The following is an 18664-nucleotide window of genomic DNA, read 5'->3' on the forward strand; positions in this document are numbered from 1 at the left end:
AAAAAAATTATCAATAAATTAATTGCATTTTTCAACTGAAGACTGAAGCTCATTACGAATATTTATTTATGTAAAATTATTGAATTAATGTAGAATAAACACAAAGAAAGTATATTTTAATTCAAAGACTATTTTAATGGCTTTCTTTAAACCTTGAACACAGTTTATAAATTAATAACTTGATAAATTAATCGTGATTTATTACAGAAAATTGTGTAATTAATTAGTTAATTTTAAGTTTTTACATCTCTTGATTGTTTTTGGGTCTCAAACATAAAAAGTGTGTTTCATTAGTGAGAAACTAAAACCTTTGAGGATCATAAACTGATCCTGAAAATGGTAAAATAATAAAATAAAATAAAATAAATTATAATAACTTCAGAGTTTGTCTAAAAACATGATTCTGCCCTGTAAAGCTTTTGTTATTGTATTGTATTTGTCATTTGTATTCACACAACGACACTCTCCATCTGCAGGATTTCTATAAAGTGCGATTTCTCTTGACACCTGGATCCTTCATCTTATTTATAACTTTTCTTCTGTAAATTGTAACAAATGAATAAAATACAAATAAATCTCCGTATCTCACCAGACGGTGCCGGCTCGCAGCCCGTTGGACACGTAGTGCGCCTTGTCGATGTCCTTGGTGAACACGGCGGCGGCCAGACCGTACTTGGTGTCGTTGGCTCTGGTCACCACCTCCTCCAGGGATTTGAACTTCAGGATCTGCTGGACGGGGCCGAAGATCTGAAGAAAAATAAATAAAATTAATATCAATTTTCATTTGTGAATTCTTCTTCCTTTTGTGTTTCTAAAGTAAAGACCAGAACCGACTCTAAACACTAAACTTCAGGTTTTTATTTCACTCACATCCATAATAACTGAACTCACAGTTTCTGCACAAACATCAGAGCAGGTTTTATTTTAACCATCTCAGAGGAGGAAATTAAGTAAAAGTATTTTATCAGCTTCCTTCCTTCTTCACTGAGACGGAGGAGATCAGGATCAGGTCTGTACAGGAAGTCGTCAATATCTGTCTCCTCATGCTTTTATGGAAGAAAAAAAAAAGTTGTTGCTAAAGTTTCTTTTTCTTTTGTTTTATTTTCATTCAGTATTATTTTTTCATTTTCTTTTCATTTTATATTCATTTATTTTGTCTTATTTAATTTACGTTAATTTTTTTTTGCATTGATTTGTATGTTTTATTTTATATTATTACATTCATTTTAATCTATTTTCATTCATGCTCTTGTTTAGTTTAGTTGTTTGCACCTCGGGGTCGGAGGGAAACATCCTCCGTTTGTCTCAGAAATCAACAGTAAATCTTTGACTTTTATGGAGGTTATTTTCTATCATAAATCAAGAGCATATTATGTTGATTTGAGAGCATTACTTTTTGATTTGACGTTCAGAAAACTCTGCTCTCATATTCAAATTTACTCTGCTCGCGCTCAAACTATGTGCTCGATGTTTAAACCTGTGCTCTCGGATTCAAAGTTGCCCTGCTCGTGCTCAAACTTTGCTTTCGCATTCAAGTTTGCCCTGCTCGTGCTCAAACTGTGTGCTCGCACTTGGTCACAGCTGCCTGCGCAGAGTGTTTCCTCTTGCGCGGAGGAAAGTCCTGCTCTCGGATCTCTGCTCTGCTCACGGAGTTTCTGTCAACTGTCAACCAATAGAAGACCGGCTACTGTTGACCAATCAGATCATCCCTACTTCTATGCTTCTTTGTGGGTGCGTTCACTGTAATTCAAGGAGCGTCACATACGGGCGGGCACTCTTTCTACCGGGTTTATCTATTTCCGCCCCACAGGCTGTTAAATGTGGCGGCTCCCTTTATGTTTTAACAACTTTTGGAATAAAATATCAGTTAATTAATACACAAGCGCCCGTGCTTTTCATTACAATAGGTAGCTATATAAACATAAACTAGCAGTAGTAGCGGATGGGTGCCTTATGTATGTTTTTTTTTTTTTATCCACGTTCATCGGTATATATGTTTTATAGTCTAAATGCCAAGAATCACTTGTAAGTGCTGTGATGGAACAGTGGTTAAGGCAGATGACAGTAGCTCTTTTTGTTGATCATGGGACCGCTGGTTCGAATCCCGGCCCTGCCGGCACCCTCATGTTATGCTATTTGATTTTTATGATTTTTTTTTTTCATTGAAACGCTTAACAAGAGATGGTGGGTTACCATGCGTGATTAAAAACATGATGAAATGAAAATTAAAAAAATATGCCATGATGATAATAGTAATAATCAGTGCTTTCCCAAGAAGAAAGAGACTGAGTGAGCGGGGAGACAGTCACCATGGCCGACCGAAGTACTCAAGTAAGTTTATTGTTTCATGTTGCCAGATACCTACTATATTGTACCTCTTTCATCTTTTTACAGTCTATGCTTCCATATCGTTTCAATATAGGCTACAATTTGTAGTGTCAGGGAAGCTAATGCTAAGCCTAATGTGGCCATGCATAAATCAGCCTCGCTTTCAAAACACACACTTGCGTTGCACTGATCCAAAGTAGTGCGCCCCCTGGCTTTGACCCCCGGGTGTCACGCACCAAAATTATTATCATCATGGCATATTTTTTTAATTTTCATTTCATCATGTTTTTAATCACGCATGGTAACCCACCATCTCTTGTTAAGCGTTTCAATGAAAAAAAAAAATCATAAAAATCAAATAGCATAACATGAGGGTGCCGGCAGGGCCGGGATTCGAACCAGCGGTCCCATGATCAACAAAAAGAGCTACTGTCATCTGCCTTAACCACTGTTCCATCACAGCACTTACAAGTGATTCTTGGCATTTAGACTATAAAACATATATACCGATGAACGTGGATAAAAAAAAAAAAACATACATAAGGCACCCATCCGCTACTACTGCTAGTTTATGTTTATATAGCTACCTATTGTAATGAAAAGCACGGGCGCTTGTGTATTAATTAACTGATATTTTATTCCAAAAGTTGTTAAAACATAAAGGGAGCCGCCACATTTAACAGCCTGTGGGGCGGAAATAGATAAACCCGGTAGAAAGAGTGCCCGCCCGTATGTGACGCTCCTTGAATTACAGTGAACGCACCCACAAAGAAGCATAGAAGTAGGGATGATCTGATTGGTCAACAGTAGCCGGTCTTCTATTGGTTGACAGTTGACAGAAACTCCGTGAGCAGAGCAGAGATCCGAGAGCAGGACTTTCCTCCGCGCAAGAGGAAACACTCTGCGCAGGCAGCTGTGACCAAGTGCGAGCACACAGTTTGAGCACGAGCAGGGCAAACTTGAATGCGAAAGCAAAGTTTGAGCACGAGCAGGGCAACTTTGAATCCGAGAGCACAGGTTTAAACATCGAGCACATAGTTTGAGCGCGAGCAGAGTAAATTTGAATATGAGAGCAGAGTTTTCTGAACGTCAAATCAAAAAGTAATGCTCTCAAATCAACATAATATGCTCTTGATTTATGATAGAAAATAACCTCCATAGACTTTGACCTAAAAGTCACTAAACACAAAGAGAAACTCACTCAGTGTGAAACATGTTGATGATGAACACCAGTGGGTTATTTTTAAGGTTTGTTTGTTTTTCATAATCTTAATTTTGATTCGATAAATTATCAACGTATTTTTGGTAACCCTTTATAATAAGTACACACTATTAAGCATTAATAAAAAACTTTAAAAAATAATTAATAAGCACGAATAAATACTTAATTCTTCATTATAACACATGAATACTCATTAGTATGTAGTTTATAAATACAGTTAGTGCTTATCAATGATGAGCAACACATTTTAACTGTGTTTATAAACTACATACTAATGAGTATTCATGTGTTATACAGTAAATGATGAATTCAGTATTTAAAGCTTAACTAATGCTTAATAATGTGTACTTATTATAAAGTGTTACCGTATTTTTTAATTCTTTATATTAATTCTCTATCACATAATTATGGCAACCTCTTTTTCCACATCTTGTTTTCAAAGTTATTAGGACACAGTAAATTAATTGATAAAGAGGAGACATATCAGTCTTAAACTGATCAATATATATTGAACGGTGTGTATGTCCGTGTGTGTCCCACCTCCTCCCTGGCGATGGTCATGTCGTCCTGGACGTCTCCGAACACGGTCGGCTGGATGAAGTATCCTCGGTCTGCAGCCACGCCGCCGCCACACATCAGCTTCGCTCCCTCTCTCTTGCCGCTGCTGATGTAGCCCAGGATCTTATTGAACTGCTCCTGGTCGACCTGACGGGGATCAATCGATCGATGTTAATATGTTCGATTTCCTTGCTTTAAAGTTTTGTTTTCCAATCATTGTAAATGTTTGTCCTTAAAAGGGATAGTTCAACATTTTGGCAAATTGGCCCATTGCCATAATCCCTATAGTCATAGCAGTAGGTTCATTACCTTTAATTGTCGGTGCAAGTTACTTTTAGAACGGCGGAGCAGAGCCGCGAGCTGCTCAGAGCTACACTACGGAGGCTGATGGGATTTCTTGGTTTCCCTCATCAAACTCATTAAATACACAATCCAACAACTCCACAACGCTCTGGTGGACAAGTTGTGACCTGCACATTCACCACGCTATGAGATAATAACAGAACGTTACCAGACAGAGTCGTTTTAGAGTTGTTTTTTTTTCGGTTTTGCATGAATTTACCTCTTGCTAGTTGCACTATACTGCAGTTAAACAGCCCTAACCGCAACTTTGGCCTCTATATACTGCTCAAAATATGACTACAAATGGAAAAAAAAGATTTTGGATGGGGAAAAAGAAGCATCAATATGAACATAACTGCTTTTTTCCCCTTCCAAAATAATTTTTTCCCCCTAAAATCCATGCTTTCCACGCATTTTTTGTCTTTGTTGATGGAAACAGTCCCAAGCTCGACAGTCTACTAGTAAGGTCTACCCAGGAAGCTACTGTAGAGTAAACACAGGTACGTGATAAAAACACACAGTCAACAGGGTTATTACAACCCAAAGTTTAACACCACGTGTCCTTTTTTATTTATAATTTCCTCTCCTTCAGCTGTTCTGTTGTCGGTAAACACACGCCGCTGCTCCTCACATTATCAACCATTTTTTTTATTGCTCTGTGTGTGTGTGTGGTCCTGCTGCTGCTTCTTCAAACAAAACCTAGAGTATAAACATTGTAAAGTGACGTAAAAGTTGCATCAAATCCGCCTCAGCTGCTCACACTGGGGTCGCATTGGAAAAAAATCTGATCTGGGTTAGATTTGAGTGTTCACACTGATTTGGGCCACTTTCGCCTGCAGTCTGAACGTAGTGTGTTTATGTGTTTGTGTGTGTGTTTATGTGTGTGTGTGTTACCTGAGGCCCCTGCTCGGTGTTCAGGTTGAACGGATCTCCGACCACTCGTCTCTTGGCCCGCTCCACGCTGCGCTCCAGGAACTCGTCGTAGATGTCGGCCTGGACGTACGTACGAGAGCCGGCGCAGCAGCACTGACCCTGGTTGAAGAACAGAGCGAAGTGCGACTGCTCCACGGCGTCTTCCACTAACCCACGGAGACACAGACAGAAAATACTCAATAATAATAATAATAATAATAATACAGTAATAATAACCTCTGAGTCATGGAGGTTTAATATCAAGTGTGGACATGAGGTCAGGGTGTGTGAGTGTGAGGTGTGTTCACAGGTGCGGCAGATAACAGTGTTAGGACACGCAGCTGCACCCTCTGCACACACACACACACTCTGCTGTAGTAATAAGTCAAGTGCATTGAACTCAAGTTGCAGGATGAAGCAGGACTGTGACTGTAAATGAACGTGAACGTAGCATCAAAGGACTTTGGGTTGGGTAAATGGAGCTAAGAAGACTTTGATGCATGCTGGTTTGAGCTAAACACACACTCAATCAATCACAATCACCTGCTGCTCAAAGGTTTTACTACGGAAGCCGAGAACGGCCACGTCCATAATATTTTTTTTATCATCGTTTTCTCGTGATAACGACTTATTATTTCGTTATCTCGAGATAACAAAGTCCGTTTTCTCGTGATAACGAATTAATTTATTTCGTTATCTCGAGATAACAAAGACCGTTTTCTCGTGATAACGAAATAATCATAGAATGTGTCGTTGACATGGTTGCCTAGCAACATGTTTCCCCGGTGCAATCGCTTCTGTTTACGGGGTTAATATAATCAAAGACGGTTTATATAATACATCCATGGTAGCAGCTGGTTAGCCGCTGTGTGTTCGTAGCAGGAGGCTACTAAAGCGAGTCTGTTGGAAACACTACACATCTACAGATCTAACGTAACAGAAGAGATGTTTTTCGTGGGATAATTGCCCAAAACCATGTGTAGAACTCAAATCAGTGAGCTGATTAATGTGATCACATCATCCTGATTTCAGCCTTCAAGAGCTGCCACTAACGTTAGTCTGCTCTGAGGAGCTGTCAACAATGAAGTACCCGGTAAGTTACACTTAACGTTAGTTTGTTTACTGAGCTGGGTTTATTTAAGGGGCTACAGGTTAGCATAAACACATGAGAGTTGGCTACGTTATGGCAGCTTCAGCTAAGGTAATGTTAGCTAGTTGCTGCTCAGATAAAGCTCATGAACACTGCTGTCTTGCCAAATTAACATTAGCCTACATGTCAGTGGTCGCAGGCAACAGGTGTCTGATGGTTCGAGATAAGGTTGTGATTTCTGACAGCAGCCAGTAGCTAACGTTAGCTTAGCTGAAACAGGATAGATGGGACCACCGGCCGGTAGCCCCTTAAATAAACCCAGCACAGTGACGTTATACAAACTAACATTAAGTGTAACTTACTGGTAAGTTATTGTTGACAGCTGGTGTGGACAATAATCACACCAGTGAGTAGGCTAGAGTAGAAAAGTTAACTGCCCCATGCTCGAGCTGAACAGTAGCCTCCTGTTGCTAGGCAACCATGTCAACGACACATTCTATGATTATTTCGTTATCACGAGAAAACGGTCTTTGTTATCTCGAGATAACGAAATAAATTAATTCGTTATCACGAGAAAACGGACTTTGTTATCTCGAGATAACGAAATAATAAGTCGTTATCACGAGAAAACGGTAATAAAAAAAATGTATACGGACCTGGCCGTTCTCGGCTTCCGTATTTTACTGAACTTTAAGCCTTTAAATAAAATATAAAACAGGAAAGTTTTTTAATCAAAATCTACTCATGAAGGAGAAAATCAGCTGCAGAGGCTAAATCAGGCTGTAAACATGATTATTTCAATTGGATAATTTGCTTTTGGGGCCCAAAACTCCTAGTGGCCGTTATAGGAACTGCACTTTTTTTTTTATTCTTCATTTTTCTGCGCCTTTAAGCTTTTAAAAAAATATAAAACAGGAACGTTTATATCAAAATCCACTCAAACACAGTCATCATGAAGGAGAAAATCAGCTGCAGAGGCCAAATCAGGCTGTAAACATGTTTATTTCTATGCAAATTGGTCAAGATTAATTTGCTTTTGGAGACAAAACTCCTAGTGGCCGTTTTTAGGAACTGCACTTCTTAAAAAATTCTTAATTTTTCTGCACTTACTGATCTCTACAGTAAATATGTGCACACCTTTCCTACTTTCCTACGGATGCATGTGACACAGACCTGCGTAAAATCAGTGAACGTAGCATCGAAGGACAGCCGTGTGTAAATGGAGCTAAGACGACTTATAATAAAATAAAATATGAAACAAGGAAAGTTTTAAATCAAAATCCGCTCTAACACAGTCATCATGAAGGAGGAAATCCGGCTGTAAACATGTTTATTTCTATGCAAGTTGATCGGGTTTAATTTGTTTTTGGAGCCAAGACTCCTAGTGGTCGTTCGAGGAACTGCAGGTTTTCATTCTTCATTTTTCTGCACCTACTGATCTCTATGTGTGATTTGCAGAAGATTTTGAGTTTTAAATGATTCAGTCAAGTTACCACCACACACCACACAGCTGAATGTATTTTATATACGTAACACAGACACAAAGGGAGACAGAGACAGAGGAAACGTACTGTTGGCGTCAGACAGGACGATGTTGGGGCTCTTCCCTCCCAGCTCCAGAGTGACCTTCTTCAGATTACTGGTGCCGGACGCCTGCTGGATCAGGTGACCCACCTGAGACACACACACAAGTTATTCAATCAGTTCAGTTCAATATCATACTGGATATTTAAAAACAAGTCAGTGCCTCTTTTTCTTTTCCATCTCTCTCACACTTGTGTAAAGAGACAAAAACACTCGGTCACCTGGAGCTGCTGTCAACTTCACTGGAAAGTGCAGATTTAAAACTCTCTCCCAGTTTTTTGTTTGACGTTGATAGATCATGTAAAACCAGAGATATGATCGTTTTAATTTGATCTTACAAACATATTTATCCAAGCGTAAAAGTGGGATGCATTTCTTCCAATATATTCGTCATTTCTTTGTCATTTTACAAAACAGAAAAAATTGGTCTAATCCCCTGTTACTACTACTCCACATGGTTATTTTGTCTATTTTTGGGCCCAATATGTTGATAAAATATCAGTAGGTAAAAGTAAAAAAAAAGAAAATTGTCAGATCATATAGGCCAGGGGTGTCAAACATGCGGCCCGTGGGCCAAAACCGGCCCAGCAGAGGGTCCGATCCGGCCCGCTGGTTGAATTTGCCATGTGTGAAAATTACATAGAAGACAGAAGAGGTATAATTTTTTTTGCTGAAATTCAGGTTGTTCATAATATGTTTTGTAAAAGGAGAGTTGATTAACTATAAACATCTTAATAATGAACTAAAACAAAGGGAAAAATTCAAAGTTCTTCTTATTTATAGGTTACAATATTATTATTTTACTGGTCCGGCCCAGTTGAGACCAAATTGCACTATTTGTGGCCCCTGATATAGGTGAAGCTGTGATAAAAAACATGTGTATGGTAAAGATTTTTTTTTGTGGTAGCCTATATAAAGCAAAAATATTCAAGAACTGTTAAAATAGGGCCCTAAAGGTTAACATAGGCACATGTGACTATGACTATGACTCGTTGCACAACTGAAGCTGCAGAGAGAAACGCCGGCTCCTTCAGGGACACGGACCGAGGCGTCGAGGCGTCGAGGCGTCGAGGCGCGGACTCTGTGGAACAAAAACGAACTCTGACCTCTGAACTGAGCTGTAAAAGTTAAAGTGAGCGCGGCCTGTGGACCGTTCACCTGTAAACAGATACGACGGTAACCAGGTTACAACAGGTCGTGTCAACAGACCGACTGATGGTGCGTTCAGGGACCTCGAATGCAAAGCCAAACAGAATCAGAAAATCTTCTTTAGTTGTGATTATTTCTGTGTATTTTTTTTCCTCCTCCAGTCTGACTCAGTCGTCTGATTTCCTACCTCCGTGGAGCCAGTGAAGGCAACCTTGTCGACGTCCATGTGCTTTGCGATGGCGGCTCCAGCGGACGGCCCCATGCCGGGCAGGATGTTCACGACGCCTTCAGGGAACCCCACCTGCAAACACAAACACAACATGTGTCATAGGTCTGGGACGATATGCTTTTCTCCCGATTCGATTCTTCTACGATTTTTTGGATGCTGATTCGATTTACCGTAAATTGCAATTCTACGATATTGGCGTTTTTCTCGATTTTTAGTCTGCATTTGAAACAGTTGAATGATTATGATTGTCTACAGACTATTCCAGGAACCAAAATACACATCACATGTAAGTCAGTTTTTAAGATTTATTCAGCAGCAATATACAGTATATGTTTACTCTCTTTTCAAAAGCCTGGACTGCATAAAAGAGGCAAAAATAAAAGAGTATAGAAAAAACAGGCTTCTGAAACCTTTCTGACAAAATGAGATATAGATATAGAGGTAAACTGCTACATTTTAACATTTATCTGCACACAAACACTGTATAGGAGCCTATAAATTAAAGCAGAAGTAAGCGATCCGGTCGTTTTGGCTAATGCTGCGTTCCAGGCAGGCTTTTGAAACCGTAAATTACAGCTTCAAGTCACAACTTACGACTTTGTAGCGTTCCAGGCAACCCACTCGTGTTTTTCCGACCTGTTTTACCGGTGAAAGTCACTATAACGGCCACTCGTAACTTCCGACCCGTGAACTCGTACCAGATCGAACTGGTACCACTTCACAGGTCGGAAAAACACGAGTTACGGGCTGCCTTGAACGCACCATAACAGTCCTCGTCCCTACGTCACCACATTCAGGCACATCCCTTGGCTGCACACACAGCCCTTCATGCCGTTCTCTCTCCTCATTGGATAAAACTTGTAGGATACGATAAATGTTTTCTCCTCGGCTCAGAGCAGAGCAGAGTGACTGACAGACCCGTGTTTCGGTCCAAACACTCTATGTAAGTGATTGCTGTCGGAAGATATAACTATTTAAGACTTATATTAAAGCAGTACTAAAGAACTTTCAGTTTTGGTTGAGTTTGGCGGCGCCTGTGGACCAAAGCGGTAGTGTTTTGCCTGAAGGAAGACTCCATTTCCCATGAACACTAGCGTGAAGCCTTGTAAATATCCTACATTAAAATTAACAGAAGACATCAAAACTAAGTTTCTGTTTCCAGTGGATCATTTCAAAGTGAAAACACAAACATAATCCACCGTTTTGCCTGTTCCCTCCTTGTTGTGACTCGCAAAAGTGAAAGTGAAACTTAAGTGAGAGCAGGGTTCCTACCATGCTCCTCAAAGCTGCTTAGTGCCAGAGAAAGAGATACAGACCCCCTCAGGCCACGACAGAGGTGTCATTCAACTTGTTGTAAGTCGATGTATCATCACAAAAGTTATGAAAATATTTTATGAAGGTTGAAAAGTTCCTTAGTGTTGGTTTAACACAAAAATATCGCTTACTTCTGCTTTAACATACTCAATTATAAAGTGAACTTAAACCCTTTTTAAAACCTGGACTCTCTGTATGTAAAAAAGGCGAAGAAATGCACATTGCACAATATATATATTAAAAAAATCTAAAAAAAAACATTGCGATACTTATGTGAATCGATTTTTTTCTCCCACCCCTAATGTGTCACTCCTTTTGATTTTGTATCACAGATCTTTATTGATTCGTGAACGCCCGAGCGGCTCGTACGTACTGTACCTCTGCGATGAGACTGGCCACGTAGAGCGCGGTGAGCGGCGTCTGCTCCGCCACCTTCATCACCACCGTGTTGCCCGTGGCCAGAGCCGGTCCCAGCTTCCAGGCCTGCATCAGCAGAGGGAAGTTCCACTGCAGAAATAAAAAAGGCTTTGTTTTACTTTGTTTCTGCACTTTCATCTGGAAACTTTCACTTCTACTCCACTGGGACACATTCCCCCCCCCCCCCCGAGCTGCTGCATTATCGCTCCTTCAAAATAAAAGGTCAGTGATTCAGATTTCAGATCAGTTTGAGTCGGTTACGTAACGCTGTTTTTTAGTTAAGCGCCTTAACTAGAAGAAAGAGGAAGAGAAGAAGGAGGAGGAGAAGGGGAAGGAAAATGAGTAGAAAAATAAGGAGTATAAGAGGAAGGAAAAGAGTAGAAGGAGGAGGAGAAGAAAGAAAGAAAAGGAGTAGAAAACAAAGGAGTAGAAGGGGAAGGAAAATGAGTAGAAAAATAAGGAGTATAAGAGGAAGGAAAAGGAGGAGAAGAAGAAAAAGAAAGACAAGGAGTAGACAAAGAAGGAGTGGAAGGGGAAGGAAAAGGAGGAGAAGGAGGAGAAGAAAGAAAGAAAGGGAGTAGAAAATGAAGGAGTAGAAGGGGAAGGAAAAGGAGGAGAAGAAAGAAAGAAAAGGAGCAGAAAATGAAGGAGTAGAAGGGGAAGGAAAAGGAGGAGAAGAAAGAAAGAAAAGGAGCAGAAAATGAAGGAGTAAAAGGGGAAGGAAAAGGAGGAGAAGAAAGAAAGAAAAGGAGCAGAAAATGAAGGAGTAGAAGGGGAAGGAAAAGGAGGAGAAGGAGGAGAAGAAAAAAGAAAAGGAGTAGAAAATGAAGGAGTATAAGAGGAAGGAAAAGGAGGAGAAGAAAAAAGAAAAGGAGTAGAAAATGAAGGAGTAGAAGGGGATGGAAAAGGAGGAGAAGAAGAAGAAAGAAAAGAGGAGAAGAGGACGAAAAAGGAGGAGAAGGTGGAGGAGGAGGAGGAGGAGGAGAAGAAAAAAGAAAAGGAGTAGAAAAGGAAAAGAGTGGAAGAGGAAGGAAAATGAGTAGAAGAAGGAGGAGGACAAGAAAAAGTACGAGAAGTAAAGAAAGGAGTAGAAGAAGAAAAAGAAGGTGTAGAAAAAAGAGTATTCAAGAAGAAGAATGATAAGGAGTAGAAGAAGGAGCAGATAAAGAAGAAGTAGAAGAATAAATACTTTAAATATGTTGGATTGATTCTTTCAGGATAAAAAGTCTCTTAAACCAAATAAAATGAAAATATGTAAACATGTGGAGTTTGGTGCTTGAAAACGTCTTTGAATTTTAGATATTAAAGAAGCTGTGGGAGACATGAATGAATATTATGGTTTTACCAAGTGGAAGCAATTCATCCAATATAAACAGAATATTACTTTAGATAGACTTTTATACTCTAAACTGAAGTGCTGCTTTCAAGTACTTATATATACACAACTTTGTTAGTTTCGATTCAGAGTTAAAGTAACTTCCTGTAACTGTTGTGTGGTGTTTTTGTTTCTACTGAGTCTTTAAAAGTTTGTTTATTTTTTATTATTTCAACTGACACACTGTCACTGTTTTTATTAAACCACCATGTTTCTTTTCTCTCTCTCTCTCTCTCCCTCCTGTTGCCGCGGCGACTCCACTCCCTCTTCTATCTTTGTGAACTGGACCGTTTCCCACACTCCCTGGTTTAAAATGACACACGACCTTAAACGACCTCGTCCTCCTCCTGAACTCTTGATATCAGTGGCTCGCTGCCCGAAAACAATGAGCCCAGTGCAACATGTGGAAGAGATAACACTTTTGTTTTTAACTGTAACTCAGTGGCAACATGAAAAAAAATACAAAAAAACATGTTTGTTGTTGTTGAAATATGTTGAAATAAATCTTTTCTCCTTCGCCAACATACAGTAACATCCATCCAGCTGACAGATGTGACCTGTATGATCCGATTACACAGGAGCTGGTTTCACTAACTGGTCTGTAGAGCTGCTCCAGTCTGAGTTTTATTTCATTTAAATAAAAAAATAAAAAAATAAAAACATAAAATACTGACTCATTGCGCAGTCTGATTCATTAAATTAAATTAAATTAAACTTAACTACCTCATTTTCTGCACATGAATGCAAACACAAATTCCAGCCCTTTGCATGCAAATGGTAGAAAATAAAATATTTATTATTCTATTTTATTCTATTTAATTCCTCTGCTAAGTGAATTCATTTATGAGGGTCGAACATTTTGTAAGTTGCGCCTTTATTTTGAAATTCCCACTTTCCCACAACATACAGTGATCGGCTTTAACGCTGAAGCAAGGCGACGAGCTTTAATGAGGGGTTAATAACGATAATGCTAATGCTAATAACACGATAACACTAATGCTTAAACGATCGAGTCTCAGCAGTATTTATCTAAGGACGAAAAAAATTGATCAGACATGTATCAATGTCTGGATTTCAAAATAAAAGCACATATTAAACATAAATTTAATATACATATTAAATTTTGTGAGATGTGCTTTTATTTTGAAATCCCCCGGGCACATCTGAGCGATCTAGCTTCTCTGTCTCTGCCTCTATGGATCTGATAAAAGTTTTATCGGTCTAAATCCTTTGTGTAGTAATTAAGAAACACACACACACACACACACACACATGACGCTCACCGGTATGATCTGTCCACACACTCCGATGGGTTCATGTCTGGTGTAGCAGAAATAATCTCCATCGATGGGGATGGTCTTTCCCTCCCATTTGTCCGCCCAGCCTGCGTAGTACCTGAACGCAACACAACACAACACAGCTGCTTTAAAACACCAGAATAGGCTACAAGATGCATTCAGGAACAATCAGACATAACAGTTTAAATATTGATCGAAAATGATCCAAAAATACAAAAAAACAAACTCACAGCTCATTAATGAGGGAATTAAACCGGTCTAATGAGCTTTGGTTTATTATTCCAGGGTGTGTCCTTTGTTTTCCTGCCCCGACAACGTATCCCAGGATTCATTGCAGGCAGCACGTGTTGTTATGACAACTCTGAAGGACTTGGCCCCTGAACTGGGTCACAGCTAATAATAATAATAATAACCTTCAGTGTAACCATGGTGACACCTTACCTGAGACATTTGACCACGTTGGGCAGATCCACGGTGTAGGAGATGGCGTACGGCTTCCCGTTGTCCAGAGTCTCCAGCTCCTGAGGCAACAACAACAATAGTTTACACATAAAGTTACAGAAACAATATCAATAACATTAAAGGGATAGTTCAACATTTTGGCAAACTGGCCAATTGCCATAATCCCTATCGTTTTAGCAGTAGGTTCGTTACCTTTAATTGTCGGTGCAAGCTGCTCAGTGCTACGCTACGGAGGCTCATGGGATTTCTTGGTTTCCCTCATCAAACTCATCAAATACACAATCCAACAACTCCAAAACGCTCTGGTGGACAAGTTGTGACCTGCACATTCACCACGCTATGAGATAATAACAGAACGTTACCAGACAGAGTTGTTTTAGAGGGAAATTCAGAGACTGTTTGATGAAAAACTGTCCCCGACAGAAACGCGCATCAGCGGTTTTGCATGAATTTACAACTCTGTCTGGTAACGTTCTGTTATTATCTCATAGCGTGGTGAATGTGCAGGTCACAACTTGTCCACCAGAACGTTGTGGAGTTGTTGGATTGTGTATTTGATGAGTTTGATGAGGGAAACCAAGAAATCCCATTAGCCTCCGTAGCGTAGCTCTGAGCAGCTCGCGGCTCTGCTCCGCCGTTCTAAAAATAGCTTGCACCGACAATTAAAGGTAACGAACCTACTGCTATGACTATAGGGATTATGGCAATGGGCCAGTTTGCCAAAATGTTGAACTATTCCTTTAATAACGTCATACGATTAAGAAGGAGCCTGATTGGCTGATCTCTGACTGAGTGAGTTTTTGTTAATGATGACTCACGGCGAGGTAAGCGGAGTCCCTCTCGATGGCGTCGGCCAGTCGGTTGAGCAGCAGGCCGCGATGAGAGGCGTCCATCCGTCGCCATGGTGACCCCAACCTGAAGGCGTCGCGTGCTGCCTTCACTGCCTTGTCCACGTCGGCCTGGAGACACAAATGTATATTTATTAACGTGAATTGAATGTGTCCTTGGTCCTTTGGTGCTATCGCAAATGTGTGTATTGTCTTACAAATGTATATTTATTAATATGTCTTTGGTATTTTACCTCATTGTTGCTTTTTTTAAGGTTTAAGAGGGACTGGCGATGAAAATTAGCTTTTTTGGCTAACTCGGGTGCATTTACATTTGTTTTTTACAATGTTTTATTAATGTACATTGTCCCTTGTCAATAAATTAAACTGAAAACTGAGTCACAACGACACAGGTTTTTAAAGGAACAGTATGATCGTCTTCATCCATTAATACCACTTCTGATCAATGTTACCCCCCAGATACCCCCCAGATGCCCCCTCCCCTCTCTCACCGCATCGGCCTCTGCGACCTGACAGATGACCTCGCCGGTCGCCGGGTTGATGGTGGGGAAGGATTTCCCGCTCGTCGCGTCCTGCCACTTGTTGTTGATGAACAGCTGGAAAATAGAAAGACAAACCACTTGAGAAAGTTTAAACACATCTGGAGCACGACACTGAACAGACACACACACACACACGGTGCATTCAGGTGCATCACGGAAATCAGACTCACACCCTTGAATCATTTAGAGACCGGCTTGTGGAGAGAGGGGATGTAGTGAGGCTGTAAACGTACACAATCATACAAGTACAATGTGCAGTAAAATGCTTTGTGCACCAGCAATAACAAAAAAATTACAATAACAATAATAAAAGCACTTTAGCATAAGAATAAATATGATGAGAGAACAAATATGGATTGCTTAAAAACTATAGTTTGTTTGACTAAATGTTAGAACAGCAACAATTAATCAATTAATCGAACAATAATCGATTATTAAATTCATCGGATAATCGGTTTGGGTCGTTTTTTGAAGAAAAAAAAAGGCAAAATTCTCTGATTTCTGCTTCTTAAATGTGAATATTTCTGGTTTCTTTGTTCCTTTATGACAATAAACTGAGTCTCTCTTTGGTTTGTGGACAAAACAAGACATTTGCGGACGTCATCTGGTGTTTTGAGAAACACTGGTTGACATTTTTCAACATTTTTTAACAATTTATTGACCAAACAACTAATCGATTAATCGTTTAACTACATAATCTACAGATTAATCGATATGAAAATAATCGTTAGTTGCAGCCCTACTAAATATCTTTTGTTTGACTGTTATATATAAACTTATAAAGATTTTCTATTTTCCCAGGAGAAAAAAACATGAATAACAATCATTTATTTCCTCATCTGTCTGTGGCTGTCATGACCCGGCTCAAGGCAGACAACATGCACAGCTTTAGGCCCTGACATGACCACTTATTTAACAAAAAGCAACTGAAATACTTGCGAATGTATTATATGTGGTGTGGAAGTAAGAGAAGGATCAGTAGTGTATGCTTGGACATGGATGCTTGGACGTGTGTGTGGTGTGTGTGTTGGATGGTGAGCAGCAAACCAAACAAAAGATAAAAGCTGAAGTGGTGAGTTTGAGCAGTCAGGCCTTTTATTTATTTTATTTATTTCTGTCAGAGGCCACACCCGGTTGGCCAGGTAACTCTGACTCCACCCCTCAACTCTCCCAGAGACCTTTATTTATTATTTTATCTAACCTTTATTTACCCAGGCAAGAAAATTAAGAACAACATTCTTATTTTCAAGTGCCCAGAGACCTAAACAGAGCAGAGTGAGACACAAAAATAGGAGGAGCCGGGTGTGGTCGTCACAGTGGCATTTACTCCTCCTGCAGATCGATAAAGTTTGATCATTTTGTAACTGTAAATGTGCAGCTCTTGTTATAAGATAAAGGACATCAGAGTTGTAGTTATTTTTAAATAAAGTGTTGTCATCATCCACCACATCCTGTTAAGATGCGGCTGCAAAACCACAACAACAACAACCCACAACAATTCAGAAACAATACAAAAATAAGTGAAGATTATATATTCTATTATTGTATTTTTATAAAAAAGATAATTTAGTAAACACGAAATTATAATATTTCATGTCAGCCCACCAACATAAAAACACTGATTGTGTTTTTGCTCGGTACAACAGAAGGCGAACGACCTCTCAAACCAGGAAATACATATTTCATCATCAAGTAAAAAGTGATTACACAAGAAAAACTGAAGCTGGAGAACAGACATCCTGACACGATCCTGTACTGTAGGATGAAGTTACAAATCCATTCTCCCCCTTGATGAAGCCCCAACGTCATAATGAGCCTACACTTCCTCCTCTTCCCAGATGCATGCAGATGTTTGTTTGTTTTTTGCAAAGGCATGGGTCAGAGTATCACTAACCTTTAGCTCATCTAGCCTATACATTGACAGAACTTCACATGTCCTGCTACCTCCTGACTCTCATTAGTGACTCTGTTTAAGTCGTTATCTGAGAGGTTGGTTTCTATACTTTATCCAACTTAGTGTGAACGTTTATAAAATTTAATACAAGCAAATTCATCATTTATGTGTTAATAGTTGAAGCAGATTATATTTGTTTATTACTGGACCATATTTAAAGATGCAGGGCAGGGGTTCACTATTTTTTTCTTATCACTACCTGATGGGAAATAAACTTTGTCATAGTGCAAAGGTAGCTCACCTGTGTGTGGACGCACCTCTTTATTGACCATTAGGCTACATTACATTATTCCATGTTTCAACAAAAAGTTAAATAAAATCACAGGAACTCAGTGTAAATGATTATATAACCTCAGACCACAACCACGTGAAACTTTATCTCCCCCGGGGAAGGATTTCACAACAAGAGGAATCCGGATCCCTCAATGTAAACACGCCTGCAGGCTGCAAGCTGACCGTGAACGCACCACAAGTTTCCTCATTGACAGTGACAAGGACTTGTGAACTCTTGTGATCCAACACACACACAGAGACACTTGTTGATTTCGCACTTGGCCCGTTTCCAGCAGCAGCAGCAGCAGCAGCAGCAGCATGTCATGCACCTGAGAGCATCGCAGTAAACTAACGCTGTAGCCTAGTTACCTTGTTGTAGTGGATCTCGGGCTCGGTGCTCGGTGCTGGGATGGCGGCGGCGGAGAAGCGACACGCCGACAGTCGGCTGAGTGCGGGCAGGGCCCGGGGGAGCACGGTGCGGAGCATGATGCCTCTTCCTCCTGCACAGCACACGGTCAGTCTGCGTGTGGATCAGGCGAAGCTCGACGCGCTGCCAGAGGTAGTGGAGTCTCCGCCCACATTCTCTACGACGTCATCACGCTACGTTCTTTTTACGTCCCAGAGAGTTCTGTGTTGCTAGGCGACAACAGTACAACCACAGAGCTGTATCTTTAGCAGGCTAACTTAACTCGTTTACAGTTCATTTTCTGGTTTATTTAGGAAAACTGGTTTGAAAATACCATTAAACCAGAGCTGTAAACCACAGG

The 18664-nt window shown here is 40.1% G+C and overlaps 1 protein-coding gene and 1 long non-coding RNA gene across 4 annotated transcripts in view; one reads left to right on the forward strand and one right to left on the reverse strand.

Moving 5' to 3' along the window:
* The window catches only part of LOC146972595 (aldehyde dehydrogenase, mitochondrial-like), a 43939-nt gene extending 25505 nt beyond the window's left edge, over nt 1-18434 (reverse strand). For all 3 annotated transcript variants that reach the window (XM_085803007.1, XM_085803009.1, XM_085803008.1), the window contains exons 1-11: nt 18267-18434; nt 15620-15724; nt 15099-15239; nt 14260-14339; nt 13804-13915; nt 11107-11235; nt 9373-9486; nt 8024-8126; nt 5345-5529; nt 4091-4255; nt 590-747 (exon numbers count right to left, since the gene is read on the reverse strand). In XM_085803007.1, the coding sequence (XP_085659133.1) occupies nt 590-747; nt 4091-4255; nt 5345-5529; nt 8024-8126; nt 9373-9486; nt 11107-11235; nt 13804-13915; nt 14260-14339; nt 15099-15239; nt 15620-15724; nt 18267-18383 (1409 nt within the window). In that variant the 5' untranslated portion in view covers nt 18384-18434. The remainder of the gene's footprint in view (nt 1-589; nt 748-4090; nt 4256-5344; nt 5530-8023; nt 8127-9372; nt 9487-11106; nt 11236-13803; nt 13916-14259; nt 14340-15098; nt 15240-15619; nt 15725-18266) is intronic.
* LOC146972593 (uncharacterized) overlaps nt 1-18664 on the forward strand; it is a 117968-nt gene that overhangs the window by 58588 nt on the left and 40716 nt on the right. The gene's annotated exons all lie outside the window — the stretch shown is intronic.

This window comes from Trachurus japonicus, chromosome 16, assembly GCF_045865225.1.
Source record: "Trachurus japonicus isolate A0001 chromosome 16, Traja_1.0".
Lineage (NCBI taxonomy): Eukaryota > Metazoa > Chordata > Actinopteri > Carangiformes > Carangidae > Trachurus > Trachurus japonicus.